The sequence below is a fragment of the Mauremys reevesii genome, linkage group 4, assembly GCF_016161935.1.
Source record: "Mauremys reevesii isolate NIE-2019 linkage group 4, ASM1616193v1, whole genome shotgun sequence".
NCBI classification, from domain to species: Eukaryota; Metazoa; Chordata; order Testudines; family Geoemydidae; genus Mauremys; species Mauremys reevesii.
This window is the reverse complement of record NC_052626.1, coordinates 11,479,346-11,502,193: the sequence shown is the minus strand read 5'-3', so window position 1 is coordinate 11,502,193 and position 22,848 is coordinate 11,479,346. Positions and strand designations below refer to the sequence as shown.

The window sequence follows — 22,848 nt, the reverse complement described above, 5'->3', positions numbered from 1 at the left end:
GCAGTCAGGTACAATCTGGCCCCAGCTATCCCACAGCACAAAGCTTCAAGCAGGCCCCAGCTATAAGCCCCGCCCAGGCTCCTGCATAGCCCCACACGTAATGAGGATTCAGAACCTTACCTGAGAGCAGGAAGTAGCTCAACCCTAACCCTAGCAGTGGCCCAGAACTGGCCCCACCCATAACTTTTATCTATGCCCACTGGTCAGGCCCCAGCCCTAAATCTAACCTGGCCTCACAAACAGAGCACAATCTTAACACTAAGCAGGGCCACCACAATTGCCTTAACCCTAACCACAGCCCAGACTGCCGAGCCCTCCCACATCAAACGCCTGCACCACTGCACACTTCCCCAGTCTTAGCTCAGGCCTACAAACCAGCCAGAAGCTTAACCCTAGCCTTGCCCCCGCCCCCATGCTCCTGAAATCACCTCACCATAACTTTAGCCTGCATTGCTGAATCTGCCCCACCCATAACTCAATGCTACCTTTAGTTCACATCACCACACCTAAGGTTACCACCTTTGAAATACAAAAAACCCAACATCCCCATTGCCACAAGGGAAGCCTGCCCGAATCAGAAGGCAACATCGCAACCCACCCTCTTCAACAGCCACTTATAGTATGTAGAGCGCGAACACACATAAATACACTTGCTATCATCTTCTTCTTGCTTAAACTGCGTCCCTGGGACACTGGAGCATCCTCAGCTGGACACAGAAACCGTTAACATTAGCTAGCCCAGTGTACTGTGAAATAATGCAATGCTTTAGATCTACATTAACAAACAAACAAACATGGCAGATTAAATTAGTTTTTTGGCAACTGGCACATCCATAAAAAAAATCCAGCCAGGCTGGAACCCTAATCACACCTGAGCCTAACTACAAAACACGGAACCCTTAACACAGTCCAGGCTTCCATACCAGGCTGAAACCTAGCCCTAGCTGAGGCTCATACCAGGGCTCCACTCTCCTTATTCGTAGTCTAGAAACTCCCCACAGCTGTATTGCACACTCAGCTGTATGGACTGATCTCACCTCTAACCTGGGCCACTAAGCCCATCCCAATGCAAACCTTAGTTCAAGCCCCGGAACTCTGCTCCAACTCTACTCAGTTCACTAACATTGAGCAGGCTACCATTAGGATTTTGGCCAGCTGTTAGCCCTGGGATAGGGTTAGGGTTAGTTCATGGGTGCTACACGTATTTAGAGTTGTGAACAGGTCTTGGCCTACATTAGATTTGGGGACTGTTTATGAGCCCGGGTCTTGACTAGGGATGGGCCATTTAGTGGGCTAGGGTTATGGTTGGGTCCAGTTCATGAGCAGAAGTCAGGAAAAAGATCTTGGAGTTATCATGGATAGTTCTCTGAAGATGTCCACGCAGTGTGCAGAGGCGGTCAAAAAAGCAAACAGGATGTTAGGAATCATTAAAAAGGGGATAGAGAATAAGACTGAGAATATATTATTGCCCTTATATAAATCCATGGTACGCCCACATCTCGAATACTGTGTACAGATGTGGTCTCCTCACCTGAAAAAAGATATTCTAGCACTAGAAAAGGTTCAGAAAAGAGCAACTAAAATGATTAGGGGTTTAGAGAGGGTCCCATATGAGGAAAGATTAAAGAGGCTAGGACTCTTCAGTTTGGAAAAGAGAAGACTAAGGGGGGACATGATAGAGGTATATAAAATCATGAGTGATGTTGAGAAAGTGGATAAGGAAAAGTTATTTACTTATTCCCATAATACAAGAACTAGGGGTCACCAAATGAAATTAATAGGCAGCAGGTTTAAAACAAATAAAAGGAAGGTCTTCTTCACACAGCGCACAGTCAACTTGTGGAACTCCTTACCTGAGGAGGTTGTGAAGGCTAGGACTATAACAATGTTTAAAAGGGGACTGGATAAATTCATGGTGGCTAAGTCCATAAATGGCTATTAGCCAGGATGGGTAAGAATGGTGTCCCTAGCCTCTGTTCGTCAGAGGATGGAGATGGATGGCAGGAGAGAGATCACTTGATCATTGCCTGTTAGGTTCACTCCCTCTGGGGCACCTGGCATTGGCCACTGTCGGTAGACAGATACTGGGCTAGATGGACCTTTGGTCTGACCCGGTACGGCCTTTCTTATGTTCTTATGTTCTTAAGTGATGGCACCACTTCTTAGTTTGTGACGTGCGGGGGGAATGGGAGGAGGGCCTTGTGAAATAGAAAGAGATGGAGCCATTCATAATTTGGTGGGAGTTGAAAGATTTGGTCACTGAGCCTCTTCAGACATGTTCACTAGGAAGCTGTGGTACACTTCACAGGTTACTAAAGGCATCCGTCACAGCACACCTCAGGGATACGCCAATGCCTACTAATGCACAGCCTGTGGCAGCTTATTGCTACATATGTCAGGCATTTATGTAGGTTAGCAACATGCAGCACTTGATGGTTCTGAAGCATTTAAAATGTTTTTGGTTTGGTTTTTTTTAAACCTATGACATATTGGGGCCTGATTCTGAGCTCATTTACACAGGTGCAAATCAAAAGTAATTGTATTGAAATTAATGGATTTTTGCCCCCAAAAAACTGGTGCAAGTGAGTCCAGAATAAGGACCATTGTGATTTCCAGATCTCAAGTTCATACCATTGTTAGTGATGCATTTTCTGTAATTCTAGTCATGCAGTGATTATATGGACATGATTAGCTCATGTAAACACTTCCTTTTTATGGGTGCTTGTTCTCAGTAATCTTTGGATTGAATTCCTTTCTCATATAAATAACGCTAAATAGTAATCACAATTCCACTCTATGTTCATGAAAATAATATAGCTTTGAGTGATACTGCAGGGCATTTGGTACATTGGTTAAAAAAAAAATCAATCTGTAGCCAAATTGCTTCCAAATAACAGTCATCATTGACTGATTGATTTTTATGACTGTTATTACAGTCAGACAATGACATTTTAAATTATAACTTGCTATTCTAAAGGAATTAGCTGTGTTTGACTTTTAAAGGATTTTTCATTGTGGCGAGCGAGACAAATATTAATGTGGGTGAAAGCTGCAGTCACTAGAGCAGTCAGCCAAGATTTGCAAAAGGCACTGGTGGTTTCTGGGGCGCACAGCTGGAGCCACCTTAAAGGCGCCTGCAGCTAGCTGAAAAACCAAATCACTTTAAGGAGGTTCACCATCATTAATCACTTTTGAATAGGCTGGCTGTTTAAAACATACCAAGGCTTAAAAAAAAAACAACATGCACGGCCTGCATGTAGTGCATATCGAAAGACTAATGGGCCTACTGACTTACTATCCGTCACGTAGCATTCCTATAGCATGGACTGCAATCAGTTTGTTGCTTACAGTGTATTTGGGAAGCATTGATTATTGTGACCCACGGTTTGTATAAAACCCATGGTCATGATGTAGTAGATGAACTACAAACCCTAGTGTTAAGAAACTGTGTCAGGCCCCCAATATCATGAGATTAGCTTAAAAATCATGAGATTTAAAAAAATAATAAAAACGGCGTCTTTTCAGTCTTCTTCTGGTATTTGAGCCTTTGCGGGGAGGGGAGGAGAGGGGGGAAAGAAGGCGTCACATTTTTAAGCTTTCCTCCTGAACAACAAGGACCTGAAATTGGCCTTTTTTTTTTAAATGAAAGCTCAGTTTCATGCATAATCTCATGACTCTAGGATACAGGGCTTTAAGAAAAGCTCCGAACATCGTGAGACTCGTGATAAAAGCACTAGGGTTGGCAATATTGCCAATTGTAGGACTGGGGCCGTTAACTTCAATGGGTGGAGTTCTAGCTGAAGATCACACTTTCTGTTTACACCTGGAGTCCTATTTCCTGGCACTCTACATATGGAAAATCTAACCCAAAAGGTTAGTTCTCTCAAAATCCTCTTGCAATATTTGAGAACATATCAACTAACTTTCTGTTAGTTGGATTCTACTAGACCGCCCTGACTTGATTTCTGACAATTTACTGCTCTGCATTAAAGCAACAGATATTTTTAGTGAAAAAGCAAATACCAAAATGAAAAAAAAACATCTTGTTAATATGCTAAAGCATAGCCACTCGGTGTGAACAGCTCCACTTCTCACTGGAGCCTCATCAGTTACAGAATCAGGTCTTTGAGACATTTCATCTTTAATAAACTAGGAAAAACAACTTCCTATTCTGGTGTTCCAATTTCATGAGATGTTTGTGTGGCCAGAAGGCACAGTGCATGAGTGTCCTGACCAGTCAAGTTTGGAAGAATGGGCTTGAACTTGGTAACGTTAGGAGTAAAATATCCAGGCTCCAGTGCATAGCAGTGAACATGTCCACATCCTGTGCTACTTAGCAAACGCAAGAGTCTTTGCATTGAAAAAAATAGTGTTGCGTGTTAGGCATACTGTCTAGTCAGACTTACAGGGCCTGAGCCAAAGCCCATTGCAATCCATGCGGGTTCTTTCTACCATGAATAAAACACAAGATTAAATTTTCCCTAAGTCCATCACATACATTTTTCACATGAAGTTTAGAGCCCCAGTGCTATATAAGAGCTAGGTTTTATGATGATGATGATGATCCAAACGCTCTCAAAGTTTGGGGCTACCTGGGATTTTTGGCTTGGATCCATCTCTAGTTTTATATGCTCTGGATCTGCTCTAATAATAAGGGCCACCATGCTCCATGCCCCAGCCTAGCCCAGCCCTGGGCCACAGAACTGTGGCTGTTCCTCTGCATTAGAGACTTCAGGCCTCCTTTGAAATGGTTCTTGCATTCATTGAGGCGCACTTAATATCTTCACAGCTTTTGAAACAATTAGTTTACCTCCCCTGCCCTGAAGCTGATGGCCAATGATGCCTCTGACCTCTGTGCCATCTGATCTCTTGTTGATCCTGTCCATTTATTTTTTCCTTGGTGCTTGAGAGAGTCAGGTACAGTATCAATCCACATGGAGCAAGTCCAAGCCTTCGGTGATGGTAGGCGTTAACGTTCAAATCATGGCTGAGGCCTATTGAAGCAGAAGCTGCAACTGTAGCCCCTGAATAGCCTCGTTAATAGCACCCAGGTGCCTTCTGAGCATGTGAGCAAATGTGAGCAAATCAAGCCACACGAAACAGACTATCAATGAACTGTAAGGAAAGGGCACCATTCCATTCAGCGTCTTAGAAATTAGACTTTACTATGGAGCTAAATTTTCACCACCTTGCCTCACTCCCCTAGATGCAGTCACTTGACCAACCCGTCCCTGCAATGCAGCTGCAGGAATCGTGCATTCTCACATCTGGATCCCCACACCTATTTTATGTAGTTGGGAACAACCATTGGGATTTGGGGGGTCATAGTGGACCACAAGCTAAATATGAGTCAACAATGTAACACTATTGCAAAAAAAAGCCAGCTTCATTCTGGGATGTATTAACAGGAGTATTGTAAGCACGACACGAGATGTAATTCTTCCACTCTACTCCACGCTGATTAGGCTTCAACTGGAGTATTGTGTCCAGTTCTGGGTGCCACATTTCAGGAAAGATGTGGGCAAATTGGAGAAAGTCCAGAGAAGAGCAACAAAAATGATTGAAGGTCTAGCAAACATGAGCTATGAGGGAAGATTGAATAAATTGGGTTTGTTTAGTCTGGAAAAGAGAAGAGTGAGAGGGGACATGATAACAGTTTTCAAGTACATAAAAGGTTGTTACAAGGTGGAGGGAGAATAATTGTTTTTCTTAACCTCTGAGGATAGGACAAGAAGCAATGGGCTTAAATTGCAGCAAGGGAGGTTTAGTTTGGACATTAGGAAAAACTTCCTAATTGTCAGGGTGGCTAAGCACTGGAATAAATTGCCTAGGGAGGTTGTAGAATCTCCATCACTGGAGATTTTTAAGAGCAGGTGAGACAAACACCTGTCAGGGATGGTCTAGAGAATACTTTGTCCTGCCGTGAGTGCAGGGGACTGGACTAGATGACCTCTCGAGGTTCCTTCCAGTTCTATGATTCTATGATTACCTTGGTCATCACCAGGACATCACCTGAGCTGCAGCTTGAGCTAACAGAGTTTTTTCATGGGCTTTGGATCAGACCATAGATTGGCAGCTGTAGCAGACACGTATTCTGTGGCTCAGCTGCAGAAGAGGACATACATTGAATGTAGGTTACATTTGCCCCTACACTGCACATAGCTGGTTAGGACCCTACATTGCCCATTGTCCTGATTTTTAGTTTAGCCCTTTTTAAGAGGAAGGCAATAGCATTCCTAAAATACAGCTTAGTGGCTCACAGGGCCGGCTCCAGGCACCAGCTTATCAAGCAGGTGCTTGGGGTGGCCACTCCGGAGTGGGGCGGCACTTTCAGGTATTCGGCGGCAATTCGGCGGAGGGTACCTCACTCCCGCTCGGAGCGAAGGATCTCCCGCTGAATTGCCGCAGATTGTGATCGCGGTCACTTTTTTTTTTTCGGCTGCTTGGGGCAGGAAAACCCCTGGGGCCAGCCCTGGTGGCTCAACCAGGGAATGCCCATAAAATCAAAGGTAAATTAAGAACATTTGGTTATTACTTTACATGGATTTGTTTTAAATGAATGGGTTGTATCATTTTTAGTGCCTTCTGTGACTGTTAGCCTCCTTTACAATCACTCCAATAAAGTTTACAGCCTTCGAGTGAAGCAATGTGATAATTTTATTGTGGTCACATGACTTGGTTTGTGCCCCATGGAAAGGAAATACTGAACTGGCTGCTGCGTTATCAAGTTTTTGCCTCATGTGAGGGCTGCATCAAAGCTCCCTGGCAGGAAAACAAAACGTGCTTTGAATAAAGCATCTTGAGTGCTACGCCATAAAATAATGCACTTGTGAGGGCTCAGGCAAGCGACAACAATAACAATAGTATCCCAGCACAGTGGGAGGACGCAACCTTTACTGGTATAAAAACTAGTTCCCTTGCAAACATATGAAACAACCAATGTGTGTGTAACCCTCATGTTGCTACAGCTTGGGTTTCCAGATGTGTAATAATGAAATCTATTAACCCTAGTACTATAGTATACATTCCAATCAATGAAATTACACTGGAATATTTGTCTTCACACCTTGATCAGTTTCATGGAGATATACACGTTAAACAAAACTAACAACCGCAACAATCAGCCAATTTGCATAATTCTGAGTACTTCTTTTTTATTACTTAGGGATTTGTTTGAAGTTTAGCTGTTATCCAGCTGTTATACTGGCAGTCAATTCTGTAACATTAACCACATCACTGTCCCATTTCATTACATATGCTTAGCCTTGTGTGTGTAGCTATATGTCTGTCTGACTTTCATGTACAGCCATTCATAAGCTTCAAGGAAAAATGCAAGCATTTTTGCAGTACAGTGGACTGTCGCAACCAGTTTCTGCTCTGTTACTATTCAGACAAGTAATATGTACGACCAAGGGAATAGAAAGTATTCACTTTGAAGCAGAAATATCATTGTCCTCTCCTGTTTCCAATGCCAAGGTTAAGTAGGGCGGACGTCTGTCAGTTTCTTGGCTTTGGTACCCTAGCTGGCCAGCCATCTCAAGCCTAGGCTTATTTTACAGATGGGGAATTGAGGTACAGAGAAGCTGAGTGACTTGCCCAAGATCACACAGGACATCTGTGGCAGAGCAAGGACTTGGAACCAAGGTCTCCCATGTCTTTGGTTAGTGCCCCAGCCACCAGACCATCCTTCCTCTCATAAACCAGAATCCTACTTATCAAAAACTTCATTTAGTATAATACACGTTGTCCCTCCGCATTACATTCCCTAATGAGGTAATATGCCTGCAGGGTAGACACTGGAGACGTGCACCATATACTTCTGCTCTCAGACAGGGGCTTCGGAGGTGATTATTTCTCTTCGTTAAGTCTCACCTAGCGAATAGACTGTATTTAGCTGTGGTGCTGCAAATGAGATTCAAGCAATTGCCCAGCTTAAAGGTCTACTCCATAGATCTAGAGAAGGTCAAATGTCCCTCTGGCATTCTAAATTCATTTAGTCTTACTTCATGGGGGCAGTCTGAGTTTCGTAACATTCCGGTTTTGCATTTATGGCTGAATTTAGGACTGTATAAGTGTTATGCACTTTAAGTCAAAGGGTAAATGGGCCCCTAAGATGCTGCTTGATTGGCCTCCCATGAATTCCCTGTATGCATGATTTCTTTCCATATTACTTCTTTTATCTTGGATATTTCTGAGACACCCATCACTCTCATATTTAATTGCCATCTTCCTATCTGAGCCTTGAATAACTTAAGGCGCAATTCATCGTTTTGTCAACACTACACAGTATGAGCTAAGCTGAGGGTGTCCAAGCACAGTACATAGCTTCAGGGACACATTTTCAACAGTGTTTGTAAATGCACCTACGGAAATGCACATGCCAGTATATACCCATTTTGTACACATACTGACCGGTGTACCACACGTAACAGTGAAGCAATAGGATTGCAGAAACATATTAAGCATGCAGCTATTGTACGCATATTTATGTCTCACTTTTGGGCAATGATGGCCGTCGGCGATGACGCATGATGAAACCATTTGGCTGTCAGGGCATCAGTTTTTGACTTAATTTGCACACTTCTGCTGGAGTGAACCTGTGCCCTTTAAAAAAATGTGAGACATCCCCCCCACCCCTCAGCCCTTTGGCCACCGCATGGGGTTTTGTTCCATTGACAGTAACGTGAATTTGAAAGGGAAAGCTGGAGACAGAGACAGGGAGGAAGCAAGCAGATTATTACGACTAGGCAACAAATCTGCTGCCATAAATTGCTTTTGTGCCCCATTTTATTTAGTGTTCATGTTTCACCGCTCACAAAATGCAATGCCTACGTGCGTAATAACTAGCCCCAGGGTATTGCTGGTATAAAGTCCAGTGACCTGTCATCATGATGCCCTATGTGATAGCGTCAATGGACTTACACCAGTGGTGAACTAGTCACACTTTATATTAAGGTTCTATGTATAAATAAATCATAAAGGGTTAATAAATGGTTAACTGAGGTTTTATTAAATGGTTCATCAATTGTTACAAATTGTTATCAAATCCAATGGGTCAAGAGGTAGCTGCTAAGGATGAGTTATAACCTCTTCTTCTGACATATCCTACCCATGCTTATACCATCAATTAATCATGTATTAACCCTTTGAAAACGGACCCTTAATATAAACCGTGAGTGATAAATTTGTAACTAACCAGTACTTGTAACTAACAGTTAGATTTCTACCTAAGAAAATGAGCCCCCTTCAGAGCTCTACGGGGCCCCGACACATGTTAGAAAACATCTGCTTAGCCTGACAGCCAATGCTTAGTACAAATTGTAATACAAATCTCCCCTCCTGGTGCCCCCTCCAAAGTCTTCCCTCCTGCAACTTGTGCTCCTCCCTCCAAGTTCCCTGCAGTGCTACATGGGGAACAAATATTTAAAAATGGGCTCGTCAATCTAGCAGAGAAAGGTCTAACACGATCCAATGGCTGGAAGTTGCAGTGAGACAAATTCAGACAGGAAATAAGGTGTAAATTTTTAACGGTGGGAGTAATTAACCACTGGAACAATTTACCAAGGGGTGTGGTGGATTCGCCATCACTGCCCATTTTCAAATCAAGACTGGATGTTTTTCTAAAAGATCTGCTCTAGGAATTATTCTGGGGAAGGTCTATGGCCTGCGTCATGCAGGAGGTCAGACTAGATGGTCCCTTCTGGCCTCAGAATCCATGACTCTTGCTGGGCCATGTCACTATTGTCCGTGTTTTTAACAACGATTAACATTTTTTCTATAAATTTTTCTTCACCGTGTGTCGTGTTCTATCTCTGCAGAGAAGGGCCCTGATCCTGCAGAGACTTGCACATGTGCTTAACTTTACACACTGTGAGTAGATCCGTTAAAGTCAATGAGACAACTCACAGTGTGTGTAAGTCTTTGCAGGGTTGAAGCTTAAAACAAGCTTCTGATCCATTGTTATGCACATAATATAGGCTACCACAATAAGCATGGATGGTGATATATGGGAAATAAATAATTAAGGGGTTCAATTGCAGAATTAAGCTTACTCACTGTAGGGGTCACCAGAAATACCTATTTAAAAATTATACACACACTTATTCTCTCTCTCACTCTCACTCTGTCTGATACAATTCGTTTTTGGTCATTTTCCAATTTTTGCACCAACAAAATGAAAAACAAAAATTACCAAATGCAGTAAAAACAAATTTACTAGAAACAATTTTCCACAACTGATCAGATTTTATTTTTTGCTTTAATCTTTGTGAAATGTTTTGGTTTTTTTGCTCAGGAAGTTGAGGGTTTTGTTTTTAATATCCAGAGCAAAATTGGCATTTTTGACCAAGCCTGATAAGTATATAGCAAACTGTGAAAAATATTTGGTGCTAAGTAAATACCAATCCCCTTTTTTTGAGTGTTGCAACTGCAAATGCCATACAGCCCACTAAATCCACATACTCAAACAACACATATTGTGGTGTAGCTCTGTCAAAAAAAATAAAAAAAATCAAGCGCTATGTATTTTTGTTTCCTCCCGTCATCTGGCAGCATGTCACCAGAGACCTCATGTTTTGTATCAACAATTTCCATTCAATTGTGAAGGAACGTCATGAGCAGTGAAAAATGCTTCGCAGTATAAACATTAACTTGATGGCGCAGTAAAAGTGTTTTGTGGATGAGTAAATTCTGCCAAGGAATGTCATTCCTATCTGATCGCATTACACAGGTCCACTGCACAATGTTGGCTGCTCATTAACTGTCCCCTGCCCCCCAAACAAACCTGCCAATCCTTTATGATGAAAATGGGATTGGAGGAAAGGCCAGAATGACAGCTAGAGTTGGCCAAGGAACTCAAAACAGTGATACATGGTAAAATCCTGGCCCACTATTGAAATGCCTGGCAAAATTCTCATTGATTTCAGTGGACTTCCCCCCGTAGAATGGGGGACTTCAGCTAGGACTCAACAGAGCTGCATCTGATGCCTGGCTCTGCCACAGACTTCCTGTGTGACCTTGGGTAGGTCACTGGATCTCTCTGTGCCTCAGTTCCCCAGCTGTAAATTGGGGGTGATACTACTCTTTAGTTCCACTGGCAATTCTTCTGGGCTGGGACTCTCTGTTATCCTGTGTTTGTACAGCTCCTGGCACCCAGGGGGCCATGATCTTGGTTGGAGTCTTTAGGTGCTGTCATCATTGTTCTTAAAAAATGTTTTCACAAATATTGACTCCAATCTCGAGCTGAATTTGATTCCTGCTATTCATGCCCCTGGCGTGTGTATGATCCAGGAGTGGTCCGGCTACTGAGGTGTTACTCTAAGGCCCTTAAACTAAGCGCTCAGCATTCAGGGACATTAGGCATTTCCTGTAGGTCTGCACGTGCTACACCTTACAAGAGAGGCCTCCTTGGTCTGTGGCCTTTTGACTAAGAGCCCAAGCAGGTGAAGTTTGCGTCACTTCTCTGGGCTGGTGTGTACGACATTCCCAAGCAACAGCATAAAGCCTTGATCCAGCAAAGCACTTACACGCTTCGGGCCAGATCTGTCAGGGTATTCAGGTGCCTAAGGATGCAGATGGTCACCTAGTGGGTTTTTCAGATGTGCCTAACTCCCATTGACTTCAGTGGGAGTCAGATATCGAAGTGCTTTGGAAAGCCCACTAGGCACCTAGCTGCATCTGTAGGCAGCTAAATGCCTTAACACATCTTGCCCTTGGTCCCTTTAATGTTCCTTTCCCAAGAGGAGAGTCAGGAAAGAGCTTTGTTAGTCTCAAATCCGCATATATGCCCCGCTGCATTGACAGATACCCTTTGTTCTTCTAAATGAATGTAAGTCCCTGTACAGAATTAAACTGAGCTCGGAACCTTACACATATATCGTTGGCTGCTGTCCATGTATTTTCCTGCTTAATCAATAGCTGCGGTCTTACTAAGCCCACCATGCTGGCATGTGCAAAAATGCTGATAATATTACCCTAGCCCCACAAACAATCCTCCTCGGGTACCCAAAGCTCTGTCTTCCTAATGTCGTTGATCCCCAGCTGTCCAAAGAAGTTGTGCTCTCGGAAACTGAGAATTAATATGGATGATGGATTATTATTCTAGGCACCAGGTGGGTTCGCACTGTGAGGTGTGGAAAGTTCCAAGTAGGCTGGTGTTTAGCACAGAAATTACTAGAGACACAAAAGGATGGCTTATTCTCTTCTATTTCGCTCCCCTTTGGGCCATCCTACTTTTGGTTACACTCAGGCAAGTTGATGGAAGTTACTGGGCCAGATACACTCTCAGCTCTACCAGTGTAACTCTAGAGTAAAGAGTAAGCGGCTCCTCAAATGTGGCACTTCACAGGCCTTCTTTTTCCTCTTCAGCTGCAGGCTGCAATGCCGGAGTCCTTTCCCTCTGCCTGCTAGCACTTCATGGACAAAATTTCCTCAGTAAAATCAACATTTTTACAAACCAGCTGGTCATAGAAGCAAAGGGAAACTTCTCAAGGTCAATCACTGATTAAATGAGCAACTTTTAGTGAGAAGTGTTTTTAAGATGCAAATATTTATGGGAGCAAGAAAGACTCACTGAGGCCATTATCTGATATTTGGTATTTACCTCAGACTTCCCTGGATTAGTTTAATATTCAATAGCAGCCAGGCTCTCATCTGCTCCAGGAAGTGGCCAGCCCGGGTCAATGTTTAACTGGACTCACCAAATCTGGATTTAGGAAGGAAAGGCTTGGGGAGGAATAGCCATGGAAACTGGCTTCCCAGACACCCAATCAGCTCTGTGTGTGGGTATGGTCAGGCAGACCGTGAAAGTTGCCCTGGAGGGCACCTGGGAGCTTTACAAACAGGCATTGCCTTCAAAGGGAGCCCAAGACACAGATCAGTGCTATGGTCAAGTCCAGGAACTATTGCACACAGTCTTTTTGTTCTTTGAATTTTGTAACTTGGTAAAATGGGCCTGAGCTACTCCAGGGCTCATCATAAGGTGACAAAAGTGGCACCAGTGCAAACCAGAGAGGAGGTGCCTACTTCCCCTTGCACGTCTGCCGTGTGTGGATTTCACAGCACCCTGGAAGAGAGACGTTTATGCTCATTTGCAGCCATGGAAGAGCGAAATCCAGTGTTTCAAAGGCAGCTTCCACCCCTAAGAGAAACTCTGTATGGCAGATGCTCCACAGGTAACCTGGCCATGGATAAGCGACTGCCCTTTCTAGGGTGCTTGGATTGGCTGATTATTTGGTCTTCGTGTTCTCTGTTGCCAAATAGATATATGGCTCAGCAGAAAATCATTGCATTTTAACTAAGACAAATGGTAGAAAGCTGAAGGTTTACCAAATGCAGTTTTTTGTGTGTGTGTGTGTGTGTGTGTGTGTGTGTGTGTGTGTGTGTGTGTGTGTGTGTGTGTGTGTGTGTTGTTCTAGGCATGTGTCTGTTTCCGACACTTCCTGTATATTACAGCACTGGGGGGAAAAATCATTTTTTTCAGCTTGTTTTAGAAAACTATCTCAATTGTTTATTTAAATCTCAAACAGCCCAGATCATGCAATCCTTGATTGTGAGAGTCATCCTTACACATGTTTCAGAGTAGCAGCCGTGTTAGTCTGTATCTGCAAAAAAACCAGAAGTACTTGTGGCACCTTAGAGACTAACAAATTTATTTGAGCATAAGCGTTCGTGGGCTACAGCCCACTTCATCGGATGCATCATGCATTTCAGGAGCAGACCGGGTCTAGGAATGAATACAGATTGGCTCTGGATATGCAGCATGACATTTGGAACGTTTTATGACAGCAACAGCACTTAAATAACTACTCCGTTCAGCAAAGAGCTAACCACTGGGTATTTAGCAAGTTCATTTGCAAAAAGTCCACTCTGGCAGGGCCATATTCCATTAGACGTGCTGTTTTTGACAATAAGAGCGTATCACATGTGAATGATGAATTAGCTGGTGCCACTGTCTAAACAAACCAATGTCTGTTACACAAAATGTTTTATTCCATTCACGGGGATTCATTTCAGCATGTGTTGTTACACTTTCTAAGAGCACGTGAGGTATCTTCGTTATTGAAGAGCGAGGGAGAAAACAAACAGTAGAATTTCTTAAATTTAGGCCGGGGCTTCGTATTATAGTCATGCACCAGGGTCCCATCTCCGATCAGGGCCCTGGTATGCTAGGCATTGTACAGACCCTTGAGTCAACCACTGCCCTAAACTGCCTACAATCTAATCTAAATAGACTTTGATTGTAAATTCTTTGGGGGCAGGGACCTATTTCTGTCCTGAGGTTATACAGGACCTAGCATAGTGAGGTCCTGATTCATGACTGGTGCTCCTAGGTGCTACCTAGGCGACAGGGAATGGATCACCTGATGATTGCCTGTTCTGTTTGTTCCCTCTGAAGCACTTGGCACTGGCCACTGTTGGGAGACAGGATACTGGGCTAGATGGACCATTGGTTCTGACCCAGTATGGCCGTTTTTATGTACCTCAAGCCAAATAAATGATTAATAAAGGTGGGAGTGTATGAGAGTCATACAAAGGTGACATGACTTACCCAAGTTCACGCAGCAGGTCAGCTCAATATCAGATCTGGAAGATCTGGAAGGTCCTTCCGAGTCCCATGCCGCTAACCCATCCACTGCATCTAAGTCCTAAGCTCATGCGGCATCTAATATTTTAATGAGTCACTGTCTTTGTATTTCTACTTCACAATCAGAAATTGTTTAGGCACTAACTAGCCCCATGGATTTAAGAACAGTGGCTTCTAAACAGTGGCTTCTGAATATGCTGCTTTTCCCCCTATATGCTTAATGGCTACTAAATATTTTCTCTTGAAAAGTCAGCTATTTGAGACTTTTTCCGCTAAAACGTGAAAAGTATTTAGAGCAGCGAATGTCTCTAGTTCCTTATTTGTTAACTAGTTGATAAAGTTTAATTCTGTGTTCAATAATTAAACATTGTATGTGTGTCCAGTAGAGCCGAGTGAGTCTTTTAATCAGATGAATTCATCCTCTCTATCAGACATGGAATATCGGCGAGCAGATCAATTTTCTCTAGTGTATTTGTTCTTCATAATAATCAATAAGCCGCCTTGAGATTTTGTCCTCTGTGGATTAAACACAGACCCTTTTCAGCGGGCATTTTCTTTTCACTGGTGGGGGCTGATTTAATTCCAGCTGAAGTCAATGGAAGATTCCCTATACCTTCACTGGGAGTGGGATAAAGCCCTCACTTGGTGGCAACTGGCCAAGTGAATCAGATGGCTTTGTTTCTAGTCCCTGACTGAGTGTAGAAGCCAAGCGCAGACACTCGAACACGTCCATTTAAACTTCTGTTTTCCCCAATACTGGTGTGTGTGATTGTCCATATTTATCCGTGCCAGAAATAGCCGATAGCAGGAATGCCTGTGGAAAGCAAAGGCCGTGAGCATGGATAAAGGGAATTCATTGACAGTTTTGAGCAAGTATTCAGGGAAGATTTTTTTGCTGATAGTCACTCAGCTCTGGTGTCCAGTGGACGCATTTTTTTTTCCCATGTGCTGTTGTATTTTGGGAGCGTGGGCTACGGTAGGTCATGTTACACTATAACTAGAAGGTCATGAAGCTTTTGCATAATAAAGCCTAATAGTTAATGATCAATTTGAGATTGTATTAAAACTGTTATTGGCTTCTTCTCCTTCTCTGTTCCTTTAAGTGCCCAGACCCATTTCTTTTGACATCATGATGGAAAAGGGAGAAACAAGTATTATTAAACAGCATCCGCCTCGAAGACTCCAAGTAAGATGAATTTAAAAGGCTACCTAAGGAGTTACTTGGATTTAATGGGAACATCCCATTTTATTTGTAATCATGCCCGGGTATGTCTTGTTTTTTTCTGTACTCAGATATAGTTAAGCCATCAGAATGAACTATATTGGTAAGAAATTATAGCTCCGCTGGTCATTATTTCTAACTCAGAATTATTTAAATGACGGTATTTTGTGAAGAGAGTGGGTTGGATTTACACTAGTGTCACTCCATTTACATCAGTGGCCTTAATCCTGATTCACACCGTGTAAAAGGGAAGCAGTCAAAGGGAATGCCAAACAGCCTGACTATATAAAAATATGCTTCCTGTGTGGGTCTGTCTGTCTACCTGTCCTTCCGCAAGGCTGTGCACTGCGGCCCTCTATTGGACGGGCCGGCAGAGCTGCTAGCGTGTGAGAGATCAAGTCTCCTCCTAGTAGAAGAGCCAGAGTGACTAGAAGCCCAATGCTACCCATTATGTGCCTTTTTCTAGCTCTTTTCTTAAATGGCCTCCAGCATTGTAGTATCTGGGCACTGCCCGGCCATTAATGGACTTTAGCCTCACACACCCTGTGAGGCAGCCCTGTTTGAGAGTTGTGGAACTGCGCCACCAAAGACTGGGCAGCTTGCCTAGGGCCAGGCAGGAAATCAGTGCCAGAGCTGGGCATTGTATCCAGCTCTCCCCAGATCCACACTAGTGCCTTAGCCACAGGTCCAGCCTTTCTGCCTTCCACACGTTGCCTAACTAGAGATTTGTGCAAATGCTACAACTGCTTTTCATGGCGAAAAGGTCTTTCCGATGGGGGTAAGGAAGGTTCAGCGCTGCTGTTAAATTCAGTTTTATACCAGGCTAAGTGCAGCTTCCAGTGTAGACAGCTAAGAAGCGCTGTTAAATTCTGCATTTCTGCCATTGAATAGCCGAGCACTGACTGTGTGTTGCCAGCTTGGTTAAATCTTTATATCAGACTGGAAAATATTTTGCCTTTTGAAGAGCACGCTGGTTTGGGTAGTTGATGGTAACCAGTGAGATACTCAAGACACTTATTTTTATTACGTGGGCCTCAATCTCAAACCACCATGAAGCTTTACTCAGGTGAGTCATCCCATTACGGTGATATTACCAAGTCAATGGGACAGCATGTGTAAGTCGAGGTATTCATAGATTTGAAGGCCAGAAGGGACCATTAGAGCATCTGCTCTGACCTCTTGTGTAGCACAGGCCTGTACATCTTACCCAGCTACCCCGGCATTGAGCCCATCATTTGGGTTTGGCTAAAGCATGTCTTCCAGAAAGGCAGCTAGAAACAGGCCATTCAATTAGCATTTACCTAGAAATATTCTACCTGCAGCACTGCTCATCCGGCTCTTTAGAGATCCACTGACCTTGTAGCCCCAGGAGAGAGCAGAGATTATGAGCCAGCTATGAGACAACATCACCTTTGTGAGCTGGCTAGAGGGAATCCCCAGCTGGCAGAGAACTGGGGTAACTGCTCCACATCACCCCCTCCCATAGATAGAGTGGAGTAGGTGGGTGTAGCTGCAGTGTCTCCGTGTTCTGGTAATGCCTAGGTACCAGAATGGTCTCTTGGGCTCATAGGCAGTGGGTACAATTTAGAGCAGCTCTGAGGTGGCTCTAAGTTGCACCAGGCAACTGGCCCCCTACCACCTCCAAGGTTAGGGAGTAGGCCCCACTTGAGTCCTGCACTGAGCATACATCAGCTTCTGTATGCAGACGCCACCCCGTACTCTATGGGCAACATCACTGCCAAAGGTTGGCATGTTTGTAACCTTAAAGTGACAACAGTCATGCTCTGGAGCCAGACTACCCACAAACAGGTAGCTTTGTGGATGGCCCAAGAGCATTTGATTCATTCAGTCGTTAAGTGCCTAATAAATTTTCCTCCTTAGCTTCCCCTCCTTCTCGCCCCGTGAAAGACAGATTTTGAACAGGATCAGCCTTAGGGAAAATAGCGCCCTGGATGCATTTGTATTTTGGCACCCCTGGCCCCTGCTGCCTCCCTGGGCTCCCCACCCATTCCCCCAGGCCCCAACTGCCCCCCCTGGCCCCTTGCCTATCCCCCCATTGCTCCTAGGCCCCACTGCCTTCCCCCCATTGCCCCGAGCTCCCTTCTGTGGCCTCACACCCCAGGCCTGTCCCGCGTCTTGCCTCTTGACCACAGCACCCCCCGACCACAGCACCTTGGGTGGTCACCCACGCATAAGGCCAGCCCTGACTTAAAGAAGTCTAATATTTTCCTAACAAAATCCTCTCTTCACTTGAGCAGTTTCTAGCGGCAGCTGCGTTTGGCTGTAAAATCCCTGCCCTGCCAATAGCTCGGCTGATTACTTTCAGTTCTCTACCTAGAGCCATGACTGGGAGCCGGAGGGAAAGTGGAGACAGAGAAGGGAAAATACTCAGCCTGAGTGCAAGATCCGGCCTCTTATTAAACAGCCATCTAATGGTAACAGAGAGTTTTACAGAGCTGAACAATTAGGAGCATAGGCACTGCCAGACCCTCGGCCCATCTTGTCCAGTGCCCTGGATCTGACAGTGGTCAGCACCAGGTGCTTCGGTGGAAGGTGCAAGAACTCCACAGAAGGCAGATGTGGCACAGCCTGCCCCCATGAGATCACAATGATACTTAGTGTAAGGGGCAGGTTATGCTCAAGGGCGTCGGAGCCTTACCAAAAATGGGGGGGTACGGGAGTGGGGGCCTATCCTTCCTCTTCCTCCAAGGCCCTGCCTCCCCACAGAGCCCCTCCTCTTACCCCAGAGGCCCCGCTCCTGGCCAAGCTGGGGTGGGGTGGCACCGAAAGCAGCCCCCTTCCGTGTCCCCGCCCCCCAGACCTGCTGCCCAGGGCAGGTGGAGGGACTGAGGTTCCCCAGAGCTGCCAGCTTTGCTCTTATCATGGCCAGGATGTAGCTCTGAGCCGCCCCTCACCCCCAGCAGGAGCCAGGTCAGGGACAGAGCCGTACAGGCAGCTGTAGGGAGCCGGTGCGGAGTCACGGACCCTCCACCTCCACCAGCCCTGGGCTGGGCGGGGAGCCGGCGGGGGGGGGGGCGGGAACGGTGGAGGGTCCACATGGCTCCCACAACTTCCCGGGGTTCCCTGGCCGGACTCCTCCACCTGCCTGCTGGCCTGGCCGGGGAGTGAGTCCTGAGGGGGAAGAGAAGAGGAAGGGGGTGGGAGGTCTGCCCTGGAGAAAATGGATGGGTCAGGCCCCCTGGCCCCCTGACCACTGATTCTGCTACCTCTGCCTGCTGCAGGGTTCTTAACACCTTCCTCAGAAGCGGCGGCCATATTGGGAGCACGGGTCTGATGCAGTAAGTTTAAAAACGATAGGACCGTTGATTAGCATATGACTATTGTCAATAGTGTTTATTACTTAGAGAGTTTATTATTCCCCCCATGCTTGTTCTAATGCCACTAGACACTGTCATCAAAATAGAACAGCAGTGTCCTTTCCAGAGCAAACATTTTCAGTAATACATAACAAAATGGAGAAATAAGATTCTCCCTTTTCAAGAGTCCAACTATGGTCTGAGTCCTGAGGAACAATCTGTGAAATGTACAAAGGTGCAAGAAGAGATCAGATTTCCTTCCACTCAGCAAAAGTGAACGTTAAAGCCTGAACCTTCTCCTTCCTCTTGGCCATAGTAGGATCTGCTAATAGATTAGTGAGTTTATCTGCCTGCCGCTAGCAACATTATATTCACTGTTTTGGTGGCACTGGTGAAAGATTTACAGCCTGGACTATAATTGGTAGTTAGACAAGGTGGACGAGGTAATATCTTATATTGGACCAACTTCTGTTGGTGAGAGAGACCAGCTTTCGAGCTATACGGAGCTCAGCTTCAGGTCTGACTTGAAGAAAAGCTCTGTGTGTGGCTCAAAGGCATGTCTCTCTCTCACCAACAGAAGTAGGTCCAATAAAAGATATTAGAAAGGCAAGAGGTGCAAGGTAATGTCCTGGGACCGACACAGCGGCAACTACACTGCATTCTGTAATTTGAGGTATTCGTTGCTGCCATCTAGTGTCATCTCTTAAATTCGTACAACTTCAGATTAGTTTTTCAGGCATTAAAGAAAATAGTGTAAATGGAGACAAAACAAAAGACAGGAAACTTTTTTATTAGGACAAGTTTGTGAGAGGCGGGATTGCCCTCTGGTTAAGTCACTGGCTCGAGATTTAGGAGACCCGGGCTCGATTCCTGGCTCTTTGTGATCATTGGTAAGTCATCGTAGGTCCCAGATCCGCCAAGGTACCTAACGCACAGCTTGGGCTTAGGCCTCAGTTCAGAAATGCACGTAAGCACATGCTTCAGTTCATCCCCGTGTTGGCTAATAGTTAAGCACGTGCATAATTACTGTCCTGAATACACATGGTGGCCTTAATCTGTCTGGCCCAGAGCCTTAAAGGTTCCCATTGACACATGTCAGGAGCAGCATAAGAGTCACAGAAAGGGACCTCTGCCATATACCACAGGAGGCTCAGAGGGTTATAGCGACACTGCCACTGGTTTTAGGCTGACCCTACCATGTGTAGGAAGAATATTACTGAAAGCAGAAATGACCGTTACAATCACGTCTACAGGGCTGATCCGAAGCCCATTGAAAACAATGGAGATTTTCCCATTGACTGCTGTGGGCTTGGAATTGGGTCCCGAGTGTCTTTGTTAGGTTGGACGGAGCCAAAAAAAAAACCCCAACCAGCTAGAATGGCAGTGAAACAGCATCATGGACTCAACTCTGAATTTTCCGGTTTGCTTTAAGTGATAGTTTTTTTATGATTAAGTTACTGTCTTTGTTTCTTTGCAAATCAAGACGTCCTTGCGCTGATTCCTTATATCTGGCTAAAGTATAGTCACAATTTAGGGCGTGTTCATACACGTGGAAGTTAATGTCCAGCATTAAGCACGAGTCCAGTCTTCTTCCCACTGAAGTCATTGACAAGATGCCTACTGGCTTTTATGGGAGCAGGATTGGGACTCCAATGCCACAAACAGGTACCAGAGGTTCCTGAACAATAAAGACCCCCTGCAGTTTTGCCCATTTTAAGCCGGTCTCTTAATTCCTTAAAAAGAAACTCCAGACTCAGCTGCCTGTAAAGGGATCTGCAGTTTTTAGCCTTGATGGCAGATACCATTTCAAACACAACTGTATGGCATTTACCCTTTAATAAAAGATCTGAGACGACAGTTGCTTGGAAACTTTCCATCAATAGAAATTTTGATGGGAAAAAGACGTCCTGGAGAAATGTTCTGGTCAGCGCTATTACAAAATAAAACATGTGCTTTCATGTGAATAAAATGATCCTGACGAAGGGCCTGATTTTCCCCTCCCTCCGTCCCCTTGAAGATACCTTACACCATGAGACGTATCACTGAATAAGGTACTACTGGACAGAACATTAGAAGAGAAGCAGCATGTGTGACAGATATGGTAATTCCCCACCATATCATTGGGAGATCTTCCTGTATTAAATTTGTGTGTCATTGTGAGCCAGAGCTTGTCTAATTCCATGGGGGAGGGTTGCCACAACCCACCTAGAGCTAAGAATGTGTTGGGGGTAATTAGGCAAAGTCACTCAGTGTGTGACACCTCCAGAGAGCTATCAGCACCTGGGTAAACTGGTTCAAGCTGGATTCTCCAGAGACCAACAGACCAAGAAAGGACTTTGGGATAAATAGCCGGAGTCGAGGGGTTGGAAGGCCCTTGGCCTCCTGTGGCCCCATGAGACTGATGGGTGACCCCAGGTAAGATGTTAGCATTCGTACAGGAACTCTATTTTTAATGTTTTCTCTGTAGTGTTTGCCCCTTAAGAATAAATGTGCTTGCCAAGAAACTCCTAGCTGCGGGCAATTGTGCTGTTCATCGCCTCTGAAGAAAAAGAAAAGCGCAACACAGAGTGTCTAAGCCATCTGGCTTGCTGGGGATATCGCAGTGTAGGCAGGGAACCATGCAGCCTGGTAAAACCCTGCTCAGGAGGAAGAGAGGGGTGGGTCTCTGCCTAAGAGAGGTTACAGCTGGGAGCCTAGAGTGGAACATGGAGGGGAATATAGGTGGAGGAGCCCTGAACTGTGACAGCATGGTCTAGCAGACAGGGCCAGAGACATAGGAGAGTAGGCTTCTATTCTTGACCCTGCCACTGATCTGCTGCATCACCTTGGGCAAGTCACTTCACCTCTCTATGCCTCAGTTTCCCTTGACGCCCTACATCTGTTTCAACTGTAAGTTCTCTGAGGCAGGGACTGTCTCTTGTTATGTGTATGTGCAACATGTAGCATACTAAGGCACCAATTTCAGCTGGTGTCTCTGGGTGCTACAGTGATACAAATACATGGTAATAAAGACAATCAATCTGAAAAGAAGCACACATCTTTAAAGTTTAGATTGGGTTAAACGCTAACTCAGGTGTTTCTCCTCAGTTCTGTCCACTCGTACTATGGCCCTCCGTGAATAAATGCCAACGGATGCTGAGATCCAAAGAGATCTTAGAGTATTTATTAAGGATACTGCTCTTTCGTGCCTATTCCGGGCCTATGTTGTCTATGTGGAAAAATGTCGAGCCCTTTTAATGTCTGGCTTTTCTGTTTGATGACCGCATGGCCTGAGGAACGCTGACTGTTAGAAATATTGGACTTGCAGAAGCTGGAACCCGCTGATCTTCCACAAGTAATCGCTTCCGAAAAGCTCCTCAGGCAGCAGGAAGGGGCAGCGGCCCGAAAAGCAAAGGTGGGTGTCTCCGCAATACAGGTAAAACTGGCACGCTGGGAAATTCAAGGAGCCCACAGCTTTGCAGACATGTGCTTTGATCATTTACATGGCTTGACCTGAAGTCAGTATGAGCCTTCCACTGACTTCAATTGGGGAAGAGGGATAGCTCAGGGGTCTCCTAAAGCCAGGGGTGTGAGTTCAATCCTTGAGGGGACAATTTGGGGATTGGTCCTGCTTTGAGCAGGGGGTTGGACTAGATGATCTCCTGAAGTGTCTAATAATCTATGATTCTAATGGGCTTTAGATGAAGTTCATAGTCAGCCACTTCCCACCAGGCGTGCTGTGCCCG

At 45.0% G+C, this 22,848-nt stretch overlaps 1 protein-coding gene across 1 annotated transcript in view; it reads left to right on the top strand.

The window, feature by feature from the left end:
• Nucleotides 1–12,870: 12,870 nt before the first annotated feature.
• CCDC198 (coiled-coil domain containing 198) overlaps nt 12,871–22,848 on the top strand; it is a 23,677-nt gene continuing 13,699 nt past the window's right edge. Inside the window, exons 1-3 of the mRNA XM_039538693.1 lie at nt 12,871–13,172; nt 15,688–15,770; nt 22,431–22,517. Coding sequence (XP_039394627.1) covers nt 12,947–13,172; nt 15,688–15,770; nt 22,431–22,517 — 396 coding nt within the window. The 5' untranslated portion in view covers nt 12,871–12,946. The remainder of the gene's footprint in view (nt 13,173–15,687; nt 15,771–22,430; nt 22,518–22,848) is intronic.